Source organism: Odontomachus brunneus, unplaced genomic scaffold (genome assembly GCF_010583005.1).
Source record: "Odontomachus brunneus isolate Ranch 3 - 2012 unplaced genomic scaffold, Obru_v1 Obru_scaffold_179, whole genome shotgun sequence".
NCBI classification, from domain to species: Eukaryota; Metazoa; Arthropoda; class Insecta; order Hymenoptera; family Formicidae; genus Odontomachus; species Odontomachus brunneus.
The window spans coordinates 687,323-704,473 of NW_022639629.1; the positions used below are offsets into that span (position 1 = coordinate 687,323).

The 17,151-nt window shown below is 31.1% G+C and overlaps 1 protein-coding gene across 2 annotated transcripts in view; it reads left to right on the forward strand.

Moving 5' to 3' along the window:
- The window catches only part of LOC116851579 (diacylglycerol kinase 1), a 396,727-nt gene extending 379,591 nt beyond the window's left edge, over positions 1 to 17,136 (forward strand). For both annotated transcript variants that reach the window (XM_032831133.1, XM_032831134.1), the window contains 6 exons: positions 7,893 to 8,184; positions 8,603 to 8,727; positions 11,965 to 12,252; positions 12,435 to 12,636; positions 12,719 to 12,900; positions 15,665 to 17,136. In XM_032831133.1, the coding sequence (XP_032687024.1) occupies positions 7,893 to 8,184; positions 8,603 to 8,727; positions 11,965 to 12,252; positions 12,435 to 12,636; positions 12,719 to 12,900; positions 15,665 to 15,754 (1,179 nt within the window). In that variant the 3' untranslated portion in view covers positions 15,755 to 17,136. The remainder of the gene's footprint in view (positions 1 to 7,892; positions 8,185 to 8,602; positions 8,728 to 11,964; positions 12,253 to 12,434; positions 12,637 to 12,718; positions 12,901 to 15,664) is intronic.
- Positions 17,137 to 17,151: the final 15 nt, after the last annotated feature.

A 17,151-nucleotide genomic window follows, 5' to 3' on the forward strand; every position in this document is an offset into this window, starting at 1 on the left:
TTCTATAGGTTTTGTGCGGGGTCCTTTTACAAATTATATTTTATAAATTAATTTTATAAATTAATTTATTTTATAAATTAATTTTTTTTATAAATTATTTTTATAAATATTTTATTTATAAATATTTACGCTCTAAATGTAATACTTCCAATATTTTTCATTTTGTTGTCCAAATAATGTAATACTTCCAATATGTTTCATTTTGTCCAAATTTTCAAATCACATGTTAATAAACGATAATCACTGTCACTGTTACCACAAAACGACAATGTATCGCCACTATTTCGCCATATTACATGATGCAATGCGAATCAGTATTCTCCGATGTATGAATAACATGTAAAGGTTTCTAAATAGAACAGCCGGAATTAACTTCGGATCCACACAAATAAGATTTATTTCTAAAAAATAAACGATTTCTGCAAATAAATGCTACTTAGCTACAAATATTAATTTTGTTATAACTAAATATTATTGCTATAAACAAATATACATTTGCCTGAAGTAAATTAATTTTTTCAACAAGAATTAAACAATTAATTTCTCACGATTAGTTAAAAAACTTAAATATATTTTACAGAAATGTATATTTTGTTATTACAATCAAATTTTTTATAACCAATAAATATGGAAAAAAATATTATAAGCAAACATTTCTTTCTAAATACTTCACATTTTTCTCTCAGTGTACTGAACGCTATGCCGGTATAAATTTGTGTGACAGTTGAACGCAGAAAATTTGTTAACACAGTTGGAAAGATTGGGCGGGTTACATAAACAGCGCTGAGTGTAAGGATTATACATTCGTTTGTATCTCTTATTGCTAGTATTTTCTGTCTACCACAGTCACTTTTAGAAGAAATGTGACTGGCTATAATCTGATTGAGCGCCATAGAGAAACTTATTGCTAAGTTTAATAAATGGTTCCGATATATAAATTCTGTCTCTGCCACCTATACTGGTTATATACAAAACATGTACGATATCGCAATGCTTGCTAGTCATTTATCCATTTTAGCTAATTTTTCATATCTAAATAATTTTCGCTATGACTGCACGTTCATTTTTTTCAGTGAAAAATCTATGTGATCATTTGCAAAATGGTAGAAGACTTTTTTGTTTAGTTTGACTTAATGTATAAGTATACAACAGCAGACGGAGTCACTGCAGCTCATCTACCATATCGCGCGGGATCACCAATCTTTTTTAACCTTTAGGCTACCGGTATTTTTTTATTAAAAACGTTTTTTTTTTCAAAAATTTTTCTATATAAGTAACATACGCATGACACAAAATTTTGAGATTTGTGCAAAGCCACAAAAGTGGCTTTCCCGGCAGTCTAAAGATTAATTAATATCTTGACTATTATTACGAATATCACAAAACGATATAGATGTTCACAAAACGGTATAGCTAAAATGGATAAATGACTAGCAAGCACTGCGATATCAAATATATACTTTCATGTTTACCTTAACCCGTTCTACATTCTCACTTAATGTGAAAAGGAGAGTCTGAGACACTCTGCATATGTATAGAAATCATCTCAAGAAAGTAATTGCCTCGGAAATCGTTTTAGTTGTTTTGAGAAGGCAATGATATCTACATTTAATGCTGGGACAATAATGAAACATCCCCAATAAGTTAAATGTTAAAGTTATTGGCAGATTGGCAGCAAATTCGATCAGAATCACACAACAAAACCATAGCTATCTATGTTTACATTAAGTTCATGTTCTGCCAGGATCTGTTGATATGATGACAATAGTTATCCATATAGGACAAAAGACAATTTCAATGCAATACAACTTTATTAGAATAAAAACGCCCATATAGGACAAAAGACAATTTCAATGCAATATAACTTTATTAGGATAAAAAATGACACTTTCATAGGATTTTTATATAAATCCCATTTGTTATCATAATAAAAAAATTTGATATCACATATTATTTATACCTAATATCCATAAGGAATAGTATCATAATTCGGGAGAATTACTTTTTTATCATACTGAAAAGAAAACTCTTTTATTATTTTTATTTATAAACTATTTTGTTTTTGCACATCTAGTTATTTGATTATACTCTAGGTTAACTTTTTCACCAAAAGCTTGACCTGAATTAAGAGTGTTTAACCTTGAATTACTCTTTCTTCGATTAATTTTGTCATAACTTTACCATTTAATTTCTGTAAATTCTCATAATTCAAAGTAAATCCTTTAATTTTTGTTACAGATTTTTTATCGTTTTTTTCATAATAATAACTTTTTAGGCCTGTAGAACACCAGTTTTCAATCCATTTATCTTTTCCTAATTCATCAGTGCATTTTCCTAACATAAGTTTTTATAATATTTTTTCCATTATCTATATAAAAAACAGAATCAGTATCGAAGTAAATCACACTTTCTCCTAATTTATCCAGCATTTTATATAGTCTAAGTCTTGCATTTGAAGTAGTGAAAATTGCTATAAAAATATTTATAGCAGTGTTATTTTGAATATAAATATAACCGTATATTATAATATGTAACCAAATAAAATAAAAAATAAAGAATCTGGCATAATTAACTTTCAATCATCTACAGAGCCTGGTTCACATTGAGTGTATTATTATAATAATCCTAATAATAAATATGTAGAATATTTCGATAGTTATGGATTACCGCCACCGGAAAAAATTAAACATATTTTAAAAACTAGTGGGAAATTAATTCAGTGGAATAGTACTCAATATCAAATGAATAATAATGTTGCATGCAGTTATTATTGTATTAATTATATTAAAAACAGATCAAGAGAGAGAAATATATATGATATTTTATATTCTTTTATCCAATATCCGAGCATATTTAACGAAATTTTTATTTTATAAATGATTTATTAGTTATGAATTCTAAAATTTTTATATTATAAATGATTTATTAATTGTGAATTTTAAAAACAATGATTTTGAAGTTTTTTATTCTAATCTACTTGACATTAGTAAAGATAATTATGAAATAACATTGACACAAGCCGGATTATAGTATTCATGGAATAACATAAGTAAACTTTTTAATAATAATAAAATAGAATAATGCTGGCAAAACTTGGAATATTATTACAATTCCAAATGAATTTACAAAATTCAAATGGTCTATATGATGTTGATGAATTAAATTATTTTCTAGAAGATGTGTTTATGACAGACCTGAATAAAGAAGCTATTCTACCATTTATATTTGATGTTAACAATGCTGTTAAACGTTTCATCTTGGTTATCAACAATCCTAAATATCGTGTAAGATTTAAAGAAGGCAAAATTCATAAATTACTTGGTTTTAAAAATAATATAATTTATAAGGAATATATTAACATCGCAGCAAATATAAGAAATATTACACGTAATGTTGATAAAATTTTAATTTATTGTAATATAATTAGCAATTCATATATGAATAACTTGCCATCTGATGTAATTTACACATTAATATCCCTACTGTTTCTCCTGGATCATTAATTAATATTGAGCCATTTAATCCAAAATATTTACCTATTAATCGATTTTATTTTATACATAGCATTAAAATTAGAGTTATAGATCAATTGAATCGTGAAATTGATTTTAATGGGGAAAACCTTTCATTTACTTTTGTAAGACGAAAGTTGCCTGTGACCTAAAATAATTACTTATAAATGACTATTCTAACATCGAACAAACAATTATTTCCAGTACAATATAGTATAGGCGGGATTAAATATTATAACAATATTCATGGAGGTAATATTTTTAGAAAATTTGTGTTTCCTGCGAAAAGATTTGTAATGAATAAAATTGTTAAACCTTTTATAAAAATTAATAAAGACAGTATTAAGAAAGTGCTAAATGAAAGAAGTAAAACTATAATAAAAAATCTATTAATGAAAGAAAATCCACCAAAATTTTCTAATATAAAAAAATAAGTTAAAAACGAAATTTTAAATCCAATTTTAAAAAATACTTCTGAAAAACCGCTAATTGAGTACTTTAGAGGTGAAGGATTAAGTCGAAAGTCTAAAAATATTATTAAAAATCTTATATTAAAAAGTGGTCCTAAATTCGTCCAAAGGACTAAGCCCGAAGGACAATTAAAAAACAGTTCCGAGTTGAAAATATTTTAATTTTATCTTCTATTAAATGGAAGAAATAGTAAATCAATTTTGAAACATACTTGATCCTTCTGTTGTAGATTCATCAACAAAAGCTTTTGCATTTGTTGAATATAAGGAAAATAACGTAAATGTTAAGGATTTGGAAAATTATGAAATAAATGTAAGAAATAGTAAATGGAAATATCCACATAGTGCTTACTTACTTGTTAAATCAAAAATAATAAATGATCCTCAGGATTATGCAACTGTTTTAAATAATGGTGTAAATGACTTTAGAAAAGCTGATCTATACTATGAAAATCAATTAATTGAATCTAAATTATTCAGGAATTGCAACGATTGTATCAAATCTAATTGAATTTTCAGGAGATGTTTTTAATTCTAGAGCATCACAGCTCTGTTGGTATATGGATACATCAGATAGTGCTGAAAAACATAAATTTACTTACATGCATTAAATGATTCAATAAAGTTAAAAGATGTAAAAGAAAATATATTATCATTTGTTCAAAACATAAAACACAATCCCAATTTTAATGAAAGATTTTTAGAAAGATGGCAACTTACAAGCGAAGAAAAAATACTTACAAAATGTATTCCTTTATCATATATTTTTAGATTTTGTCGAGATGTAAAGAAAATGCTAAATGGAGAAATAAAAATAAATCTGAAAAAAAATAATATAAAAAATATTTTACTTGCACGTTACAACGGAGCTTATAAATATAAAATTATAGATTTGAGTTTATTTATTCCAGAAGCTAAACTATCTTTACGTGCTTTATCAATATTAGAAGACGATATAACAAAAGCAATGAATAATAAAAGCTTATACTCTAATTTATTTGGATAGAATGCTATTAATTGTTACCGTAGTGATTTACAAAATTCAAATTCGGGATCATTTAATATTATTACTAGTCAATATAAAATAACCAGTGTTTATGTTACTCTTTCTTCACAAGATAGAGAAAAGAATTTTGAAAAAACATAAATGGTTTTTGACAACATGAATTTAGAAAGCACGCATATACTTCGAAACGGAAAACAATATCCTGTTTTTAAGTATAGAACTGACTTTACACCTAATCAAATAGATTGTTCAAGAATGTATGCGGCCTTTTTAGATATTGGTTATAAATCACAAGATGATGAAATATCAGTTTCATATAAAAATTATTGTACATTATATCCAATTATCTGTTTTGATTAATCGAAAGAAAATGAAGATAATACTTTTAGTGGAATAAAATCAGATGTTTTATAATTTGTATGGAGGTTACGAACACAACCAGAAAAAATTATTGTGTTTATGCAATTGTTGAATCAGAAAGAGCAGCACACGTTAATATTATAAAAAATATTTTTAACTCCTTAAACGCTTGAAAGGCTATGACGTACCGACGCGCAAGCGGTATTGTTTATGCATATAAATGAAAGAATTCAACGGGACTAACCCCGATATTATAGAATATTTAGAAAAAAAAAATATGTTTATCCACGATCATATAAGTATTATAGAAATATTGAATTAATTTTAGTTACTAGTGAATTTCTTTGTAATGCATCTGGTTTAACTGCTTTTGCTTTTTTACCATTGGCTGCTTTATCTCTTTCTGTGGGGATTGTTGAAGTATTAAGAAAAAACTTAAAAAATAAACAAAAATTACAGGAATTTAAAATAAGTTATAAATTTTATGTATCATTATTAGCTTTATATACATTTGAAAGTATCTCAAAAGAAGATATTTATAAAAAAGAAGAACAATTTATTAATAATTTAGAATTCTTTCCAAAAGAAAAATATTTAAAAGATGTTGGATTGAATGGATATAAGAGCCATCGAGAGTGCCGGTAAGAGCTAACTTCTAGTTTATGGGTGCAAAAACCTCTGTGAGAAAATCACCTGACAGGTTCAAAAACCTTTGTGAGGAAATCACTTGACAGATTCAAAAACCTCTGTGAGGAAATCACCTGACGGTATCACCTGACAATATATTGTACTTTCAGTGCTGGTCTTAAACATTCTTCTACCTTCATCATCCACTGTATATATCCATCAGGTGATTTTCTTACTTGGTTCTTCTTCTTCTTCGTTCTTCTACCTTCATCATCCACAGTATATACCAGTCAAATAATGTTTTACTTGGCTTTTCTTCTTCTTCGTTTTTCTACCTTCATCGTCCACTGTTTTTTTACTTGGTTCTTCTTCTTCTTCGTTTCTCCTTCCATGAGGGGTAAGGTACTTTGAGGCATGCAGTCGATTTCTGATCCGTCTAGCTAGTTTAGATCGCCCAAAGAAGAAATCACACCCCTCAGGGGAGCTCACTCCCCTTTCCTGGCGTCAGGAACCCGACTCAGTTTTTTATTAACATGTCACGTTATTTAGCAAGCCGGCCGCTCTTAGTAAATAAAATTTTGGATTGAGTGGATTCATCCAAAGGACTAAGTCTGAAGAGCGATTCGAACCGGCAACCTCAAGTTTATTAGACATGTGCTATCCCTCCGAGCTACGGGGACAGCTATGTGTGAACGGTCTATATATGAGCCATATCAAAATTGATAACTCATGTGTGAGCGGTCTATATATGAGTCATATCAAAGTAGTATGCGATACAGTCACAGCAAAAAACCTCTGATGTGATAACGGTACAGTCACAGTAAAAGGTTTCCGATGAAAATGTTGTAATGTGTACAACTATCTCTCCATTTTTTAGTTTTTGTCTATTTTTTAATGAATTGCGGCTTGTACTCAAATTTTTTTATTATGATAACAAATGGGATTTATATAAAAATCCTATGAAAATGTTATTTTTTATCCTAATAAAGTTGTATTGCATTGAAATTGTCTTTTGTCCTATATGGCCGTTTTTATCCTAATAAAGTTGTATTGCATTGAAATTGTCTTTTGTCCTATATGGCCGTTTTTATCCTAATAAAGTTGTATTGCATTGAAATTGTCTTTTGTCCTATATGGGCGGGCTACTGATGACAGATTGGCGACAGAAACCGAGAAGGTCCTACCGCCAAATTGCACGCAATAGGATCTGCTCGGTTACTGCCGCCAATATACTGGCATAACTAGTCAGCAAGCTCTGTCAGCAGCTTGGCAATATTGTTAAATAGTATAGATTCTGTGTGAGATTTTTAGTCTTTTTGGCATCAAAAATTTATAGCGGACTCTGCTTAGAATCTCCCTACACAGATTTGGCTACCTGAGTAGGGTTCTGAGACAAATTTCCGGTAAAATTGGAAAATTTCTGTTTTTTTCGAAAAACTTTCCTTTGTATTTTTTCCAAAGCAAAATATGGAAAGTATTTAATTTTTTTATTTCTATATGTTTTTTGCTTTACATATCAAAATCTTAGAGGCTGCAGAAAACTACTGTTTTTTACGTTGATATAAACTACATCACATGCTGTAATATTATAATATATTATGTTATTTTTTATAAAATCCGAAGTATTTTGTTATAAAGGAAAAGTCATCTATCCAAAATTTCTTAAACTATATTTTTACTGTAAAACGGGCTTTACTATGCTGGACTTTATATGCTGTGAAAAAAGTAAAATATCTCCCTATAACTTTAGAAAGGTGAATTAAAAGCAATATAATAAAAAAAATATTTTTCATATTTTTTCATTTTTTTAGAAAAAATATGAAAAATTTCACGGAAAAAATATTTTTCCGGAAAACTTCGAACCGTATACATGAGTCACATGTGCGTAACGTAACGAATAAATGTTGAACTTAACAGGGCGGTTACTTGACATGCGGCAGTTCGTCGAGTCAGCAACCGGCTATGTCCTTCCAAATCACACCTCCGTCTGGCACGATGCCGCTTTTGGTATTCATAAATCCAAAGTCGGGCGGCCGGCAAGGGGAGCGAATGCTACGAAAATTTCAATATATCCTGAACCCCCGGCAGGTCCATAATTTAGCGATTGGCGGACCCATGCAAGGCCTGCAGATGTTTAAGGATGTGGAGAATTTCAAAGTGATTTGTTGCGGCGGTGACGGCACAGTTGGTTGGGTCCTGGAGACTATGGGTACGCATCGCGTTGAGAGCTCGCGCAATTCAATTGTTACTATCGTTGTTCTTCAATCTAATTCATCAATAATGGGAATAAAATGGTGTCGCGATGATATAGTTGTGCAACAAGGCGCGCGTTAAAAATAGTAAAAGTAATACTTTAGAGTAATAGATTCGACAGAGAAAGTAATAGATTAGAGAAAAGTAATAGATTCGACAACATTATCGTGTTAACCGCGCGTATGTGCAGGGGATATAATTCGAAAATTATCTGCATAAACCATGAATTGTGTCTGAAAATTCTGATAGACCCGTCGATTAATCGATTACATGTATTATAAACTTGTCGTTTTGAAGTTGACTCGCTAAATTATTAACGGTTTAATAATTTAGTATTTGACAACACACTACAATCGTGTAACTGTTTAATCTAGATCGAGTGCAGTTCGAATATCAACCTGCCGTTGGCGTTATTCCTCTCGGTACAGGAAACGATCTTGCCAGGTGCTTGCGTTGGGGCGGTGGCTACGAAGGAGAAGCGGTACACAAGGTTCTTAAGGTAAGACAAATTGTACACTTAGTATCCTGATTAAAAAATTTATTCCTGTAATAATAATTACTGAAGTATTAATATATTGAAAAGCTCCGAGATAATAACAATCTAAATAGAAATATAAAGAAGAGTCAATAAAATAAAAGCTGAACGCTGGAAAATCATACGCGAAATATGTAAAAATATGTAATGTATTATATTATATGTAATGTATTATATTAATAGATTATATAACAATCATATATATAATGTAGAACGGGTATAATAAGATTATATAACAATCATATATATCTCCGCAAATACCAAGTAACAGGTACATAACTATTAGTTATAATTTCCTACTCAATAATGTAATTGTTATATAACGCGCGTGTTATATAACAATTATATTGTTGTGTGTGTGGAAAATTAGAACCGACAGTGTTATATAACTATTACTTAGTGTTTACTGAGATTGCATGCAACATTATTCAAACGTCTAAAAGATTCTTAAAATTCCTAAGATGTATAAAAGAGTTATCAGAAAGATGTCTTTAAAATATCTTAATAACAGTTCCAGATATTAGTTCAAAATGTTTTCATCACTATTGAGCCATGCTCCAATTCATTATTGCACGTTTCAGTGTGTAAAAGCATTTATAATTCTGTGCAACTAATATGATGTAAACTTTGCAGAAAAAAGTCAATATTTGTGTCAGTAAAATTTTCAAATGTGGCATCCGTTTATAGGAACATAAGCTATTGACATAAAAATTTAATTAACACAAAAGTTCTATAGCTTGTACGTATTGCACGTGTATTTGCTCTGCTAACGAAAATTTCAAAGAATATTACTATATTTTTATAACTGAATGTAGAAGCTCAAAAGTGTACGCAAAACATACTGCAGAAAGATTTATATAGGGTATCCCACCACTAGGCAGATTATTATTACATATGTTGTTGTATGTAAGGAACTTCCGTATCAATATTTGGAAAAAGGGCGACATGTGCATGCACCTGTACTGTTGCGTGTTGTACCATATCTAAGTGCGCGTACTTTAGCCAGTATAATTTAATCAGTCAACTTTAATCGTTTATAATTTGAAAAGTATTATAGCCTCAACATTTTTGCATTAGAATTTTTTTATTCAAATTACCTCAAGAATCCGCCCTTAAGAGATAATGCGGTAGCGATACCACTCTGTATATGTGTGGTTATATTTTCTGCTAGCACATATATTTCTGTTAGCACATATGGTTAAACAAAACAGCGCATATTTGTATAAAATTTATATGTATATACAAGGAATACAAAAAGAATGGTATGATCGTGTTAGTGACGCAATCTTCTCTACGTTATCGAGAGGAAATTTTTATTATCAAAATACTGTATCAAAATATGTCGAAATTTTTATTATCAAAATATGTCGAAATTTTTATTATCAAAATACTGACTTTTTCCTACAAGGTTCAAAGTAAATACTCACTTGGTACAAAAAATCTCTAGCTTGTGTATTTATTTAATATATATTTATTGTATATATTGAAAGCGCGAGTTTGCTCCGTTCAGAAAAATTTTAAAAAATATTGCTATACCTTTATATCTGAATTCAGAAGCTTAAAAATATCGAAAAAGCTTACAGAAAGATTTCTATATATGCATGGTTAGATTTTTCTTTAAATATAAAAAAAAAGTAATAGTAAAGTAAAGCAAAATACAATTGCATATATACAGGGTGGGCCATTTTAATTTATCGAGCCGAATATTTCGAAAACTAAGACCGACAAACAAAAATGTTTCAAATAAAAGTTATATGGATCGATGGGGGACATAAAAAAGTATCATTGGTTTGACCTTGCGTGGCCCCGCCAAGGTCAGATCGAAGTCAACTTTGCTTTTTTAAATAGAAACATACATTTTTTATTATGAAATTTTATTCTACGTAAAGAAACAAACAACTTTTGTTTGAAAACATTTTTTATACGACCGTAATTTTCTAAGATATTTACGGAAATATCTACAAAATTATTGGTTTCAATAATTTTTTACTCGAATTCTATCAACTTTACCGAAAAATAGTAAGAGATAAAAATTATCTATTTTCTTCTCATAGAGATCTGAGAATTTTTCTAAAATTTTTAATTAACTTTTTAGTACTTTAAGAAAATGCAATACTAAAAAGTTAATAAAAAAATTCTGAAAAAAATCTCAGAGCTCTATGAAAATAAAATAGATAATTTTTATCTCTTGCTATTTTTCGGTAAAGTTAATAGAATTCGAGTAAAAAATTATTGAAATAATTTTGTAAATATTTCCGTAAATATTTTGAAAATAAAGGTCGGATAAAAAATGTTTTCAAACAAAAGTTGTTTGCTTCTTTACGTAGAATAAAACTTCGTAATAAAAAAATGTTTATTTCTATTTAAAAAAGCAAAGTTGACCTCGACCTGACCTTGGCGGGACCACGTAAGGTAAAACCTTACAATGGTACCTTTTTATGTTCCCCATCGATCCATATAACTTTTGTCTGAAACATTCTTGTCTACCGGTTAGTTTTCGAAATATTCGACTGGATAAATTAAAATAGCCCATCCTGTATATATATATAAGATCTATATATATATAAAATATAGGGAAAGAATAACGTAATTGTGTTAATGACGATCGTCTCTGCGTTATTGACATTGTTCGAATTCCTCATCGACTTCAATATCCCTTTAACATTATTAAATGATTTATTTCCTCAAATTTTTTTCTTACTGTATACTTTTCTATACATTCACTCTTCGTCTACGCACTTTTAAGCTCATTTTTAACAACATAAATAATCATATTTTAAATTTATTTACGATAGATATTATAATACGTACATATTATAAAATTGAATTAATATTACTGATACTATGTCTTAGAAAGAATCAGTCCTAATGTATCGATTATATTAAACTGCTCAATCACTGAATAAAACTTTATTAAGTTCTTGTCCAATTACTACGCAATATTTTTACAACTAATAAAACTCTATTATATTCTTGTCCAATTGTTACGCAGTATTTATACAACTAATTTATAAAACATATTAATATTAAATAATAACTGAGCAGATGTCTAAGCAAACTATATACATTTCTCTTCCAGGGATTATTTATATTATTTTTTATTATGTACGTTTTCACATACATGTGCACCAACTAAAATTGCTAGAAAAGTTGGTTACGTAAAATCCAAATTATTCATTTATTTATTTTTTTAACTTACAGAAAATAGAGAAGGCAACGCCGGTAATGATGGATCGTTGGCAAATAGATGTTCTAGACCAAAAGGACGAAAAGAAACCGAATCAAGACAGCATACCGTATAATATTATTAATAATTACTTCTCGGTGGGCGTTGATGCCGCTATTTGCGTGAAGTTTCACATGGAAAGGGAAAAGAATCCCGAGAAATTTAATAGCAGAATGAAAAATAAGCTGTGGTACTTTGAGTACGCGACCACGGAGCAATTCGCCGCGAGTTGTAAAAACCTTCACGAGGATCTCGAGATAATCGTGAGTAGTAGCGGCTAACGAATGTTGTTCATTCAGTTTTTAGATTCAATATCAAATATCAGATAGACGATGTCAAACATGAATTGAAAATCAGTCAACCAAATACTCCCGAGGCCGAATACATGCATTTGTATCCACATACAGTGAAATTCCTGACGTTACATACATTTGTCCAATTACAGTGCGATGGTACGCCTTTGGATTTGGCTCATGGACCATCTCTGCAGGGCGTCGCATTGTTAAACATTCCTTTCACTCACGGAGGTTCGAATCTTTGGGGTGAACATCATACACGCCACCGTCTCGGTAAACGAAAAAAGCGACCTGACAAGGAACTTAGTACTAGTAGCTTCAATTCCGTAGATCTCACAGCCGCTATTCAGGGTAAGTGATCACAGATATACAGATTCATAAAAGAACAGTCGTTGTCTGATAACATTGTGTGGTTTGGCTCATCTTTCCGCAGACATCGGCGACAATCTCATAGAAGTAATCGGCTTGGAGAACTGCTTACACATGGGGCAGGTGAAGACCGGCCTTCGGCATTCTGGCAGAAGACTCGCCCAATGCAGCAGCATCACCATAATCACGAGTAAACGATTTCCCATGCAGATCGACGGGGAGCCTTGGATGCAGGGCCCTTGCACGGTAAGCTGGAAAATAAAACAACAAAATATTTGGATGGAGCGATAATATATGTGCACTGAGAAAAAATAGTTAAAATAGTGAAAATAGAAAAAATAGTGAAAATTTATTTGTAGAATATGAAGTTTACCCATACAGCACAAAAGTCCGACATACATCTCAGAGACGTCTCAGAAACGATGTGATATTTCTGGGACGTCTCTAGGATATATTTCGGATATTTGTGCTATATAGGGATATTTGTCCTATATAAAGTTTATTTCTACGAATAAACTTTATACCCCACAAATTAATTATAAATTTTCAAGTATTTTTTTCTCAGTATGGCGCATTATATGGCACAGAACTATCTCTGTCTAAATTGATGGTTACAAAACGATAGCATTATATAAAGCTTTGTAGTCAAGACTCTCAAATTAGAAAGGACATTGATTCAAAAGACACAAGACATAGGTAATATGTAACAACCTGAAAAAAAATTCATATATAATCATATAAAAATATATATGATTTTTTATATATAATTATATGTGAATTTTTTTGTGTGACTTTACATATGTCCATATCTAATTATATATTTCCATATAAAACAAGTACTGTTGAATGAAAAAAGAAAAACTTAATTTGATTCAATTGAACGACGACATTATGAGCTATCATAAATATAATTATTTACCTCAATTATATCTTCATAACAGCATTCTTTTTAATGTGAACATATATAATTATATATAATTATATATGACTATACAGGGTGACACCGAACAAGGTGGCCAAATTTCCATACCGTATTCTACTTTTCCTAAGGATGAAAAAAGCTCATATAAACATAGGTCAGGGAACTCATCCTTTTCGAGATATAAATTGGTAGAGGAAGACCAATTACCTGGCTTGCACGCTCCCCTGACTTAACTCTTTTAAATTTTTATTTGTGGGGACATTTTAAAAGTTTAGTCTATGATAATGATACTATTGATAGTCTGGAAACACTCAAAAACCAGATTGTTGCCGCATTTGATAAAATTCGGAATATACCAGGAATTTTTGAACGTCTTCGACGGTCTCTGCAACGTCGATGTGAAGCGTATATTGTTGAAAGAAAGAAATCATTTCCAGCAATTTCTTTAAGTAAGTTTTAAACATTCCTACAATACTCAATCATAAACAAAAAATATTTATATCTCGAAAAGAACGAGTTTCCGGACCTATATTTATATGACTTTTTTTCATCCTTAGAAAAAGTAGAATACGGTACCAAAGTTTGGCCACCTTGTTCGGTGTCACCCTGTATATGCAAAAAACCTATATATGAACTTTTTTCTCTGCAAGAGTATATTTTCCGAAAGTATCAGTCAGGTATCATTCTATAAATACAAAAGTGCCGAAGTTCTTTTGCAAGAGTCAAAAGATAAAAGCCCTATCGTCAAGGTCGTTCGCGAGTCTTCTTTCTCTCTCTCTTTCTTTCTTCTGCTTTCTTCTATTTTTCTTATTAGTTTGTGGGACTAAACGCGTATATTACTACTCGCCCACTCAACACACGCACGCTATGCGAATTTGTATCCACGGATCGACAGACGAATCTACAGTTTAGTCTTTCAATGTAAATCTCAATATGAATCAATAAGATGATTGATTTACACTGAAATTCAGGCTGAATGTAATCTTATCATTTTATGTTCATCATTTTAACTCGTAACCGGTATATCGGTACATCCTTCTACGCGCGAGTTTTATTTTTATTATAATTCCCAAACTATCCATTGTGTCGTGCTGATACCTTCATTACCTTCCGATTAATAGATGTTAATACGACAAAAAAAAAAGATTATCGAGTTGTTTATAAGTAGCTGTATATTATACGATTTTATTTTTCGTTTAGAGTCAGATTGACCCTAGTGTATTGTTATGATATTTTTCTTAAAAGAATTTTAAACTTATCATCTGTAAATGTTTTTATTATTTTCAACTCATTTGAATAAAAAGTTAATAAAAAATTAATAAAAAAAAGTTAAAAATGACAAGAATTGACTAAAGTATTTGATCCCATTGTATTAGTAGCTTAATTAAAAAGGCTGTACCGATTATGGGTTAAGCAGAAATCTCTAACAAAATATTTCATACTATATACTTTATTACAGAGGAAACAAAACGAGCATATTTTTCTAGTTGATTTCCAATTTCGTTTTAAAAACTATGTATACATACAAGATGAGTTATCTAACGATTAGATACAAGTAGTGAAAGGTATATCTGCTGTTTTTTATATTATAGAAATATGTGTAAAGAATAAATTGTGTAGTTGGAAAAGATAAATATTGTGGTCAGCTAACCTTTCCTACCATACAATTTTCTCTAATGTAAAAAACAACAGAGATATTTTAGAATCTAACGTTACACAACTCAACCAGTATATGAATATAGATATACTCAGTTGCAGAACGATTTAAACAATTTTTCCAAATCCATAGGAACAAAACAAAAAATCCGCGATCGTGTTTCATTTTATTTTCACGCTGTATTCGGCTGCTCTCGTAACCAGTCACTGTGCAAATCCGTGAACAGTGATTTGCATACCTTGACTATCGTGTTTCGTTCCTAAATGGATCTGGGTAAACTGTCTAAACCGTTCTGTAACCGAGTGTGTACACCTATAATTTTATTAATTTACACGCATCTATAATTTTATTAATTATATTATTATAGTTTTATTTTTCTCTCTCTCATTTAAAGTCTTTTCGTAAAGATTAAAAAGATTTTTTTGACGCAGATTCGAATTACACACAAAAATCAAGTACCAATGCTGATGGCACCACCGCCAGATAAGAGCAAGGGCTTCTTCCGATTCTTAAAGAAGTAAACTGAAATGGCAGTTTTACGCTTTCACAAGAGGAGGATGGATGCTGTATATTGGGGGAAAAAAAAAAATCAATTTCCCACCTGTCTCTATCCAATCTTGTCATCGTCCGGCACGTTTATTCCTCTTCGTTACGACGGAAATGTAATCGGCCCCCCGTCGTAAGATAGTCGCAGCTTCGATACTCGTCTAAAACGCGAAGAGCGAGCGTCAACGCGGCTTAGGTATTCTTGTGTACAGTATTTTTCAAAATAAACGGAACTTTGTGTCTTAGTCTTAGGTATGCTCCGAGCGGTAGGCTCTCTCGACCGTTTTACGTTAGAATTTCACAATCATCTTCCATTTTCGTTTTTACCCTCAGCTACTGAAGATAAAAATACCGAGCGAGAAGTATATCGGGATATCGCCATAATATCGCCTGTCGCTTAACTCAACTTGCACCTTACTTTCTCAGCTGCGAGCTGCGAGATAGAACTCCGTTCTATACGAATTCGCATTTGAGCTATCCAAAGTTTGCAAAGGTGTCGTCTTTCCAGTTAAGAGTTAAATCACTTCGCGCAAGCACCGGTCGGTCCGAGTTTCGAGTCGGACGTTTCTTACGTGCGCAATGTCGATTAACGCATGTATCCTACGCGACAATTAGACACGCTGACACGTGCAAATTGTGCGGCGTCGTGCAAACGAGAGAAAGAGAATGAAGTTGTAACAGCCGACTTGGACTTGTTAGCGGATGTAGACGTGAATTCTCTCCGAGATCTATCGCCGAACAATTACACTCCTAGCGTAGAAAGGACAAGCGGAACTGATAGTGCCCCGGACTGGTCGATATATATTCGTGTGATACGTGATATATTCCTAATTCTGGTTCTCCTTTGCACGAGTCCGTCCGTCAATCACGAGTCACATACTTTCCTCTCTTAATTCTAGGTTTTTTCTACCAAAGACAAGAGACGGAAGCTTAGTCGTATAAAACGCGCTTAGACGTATCACAATTACGACTTATTTTTATCTTCTTATTTATTCGACTATATATTTATTCACTTATTTATTTTCCTCGTATATTTTATGTAAGTCAAAGCAATATATCAGAGGCATATCAGCGAACGAGTGCGATTGTGTGGCGCATTGTAACGTTCAGTTGTTAATATTTGCGAGAAAACACGAGTCGTAAAATTGTTGATGTAAGTTCCATCGTTGATAGCGAATATGTAACATGCGTTTTTGCGCTGCGTTTATTACTTTCGGTAATTGCGATCGTTACTTGCCTACATACGTTCGTTCACACACTTTGAGTACCTGCATTTCATGTTGGCAGACAATTATAGTTACAACTAACTACACAACTCCTCTCTCTCTCTCTCTCTCTCTCTCTCTCTCTCTCTCTCTCTCTCTCTCTCTCT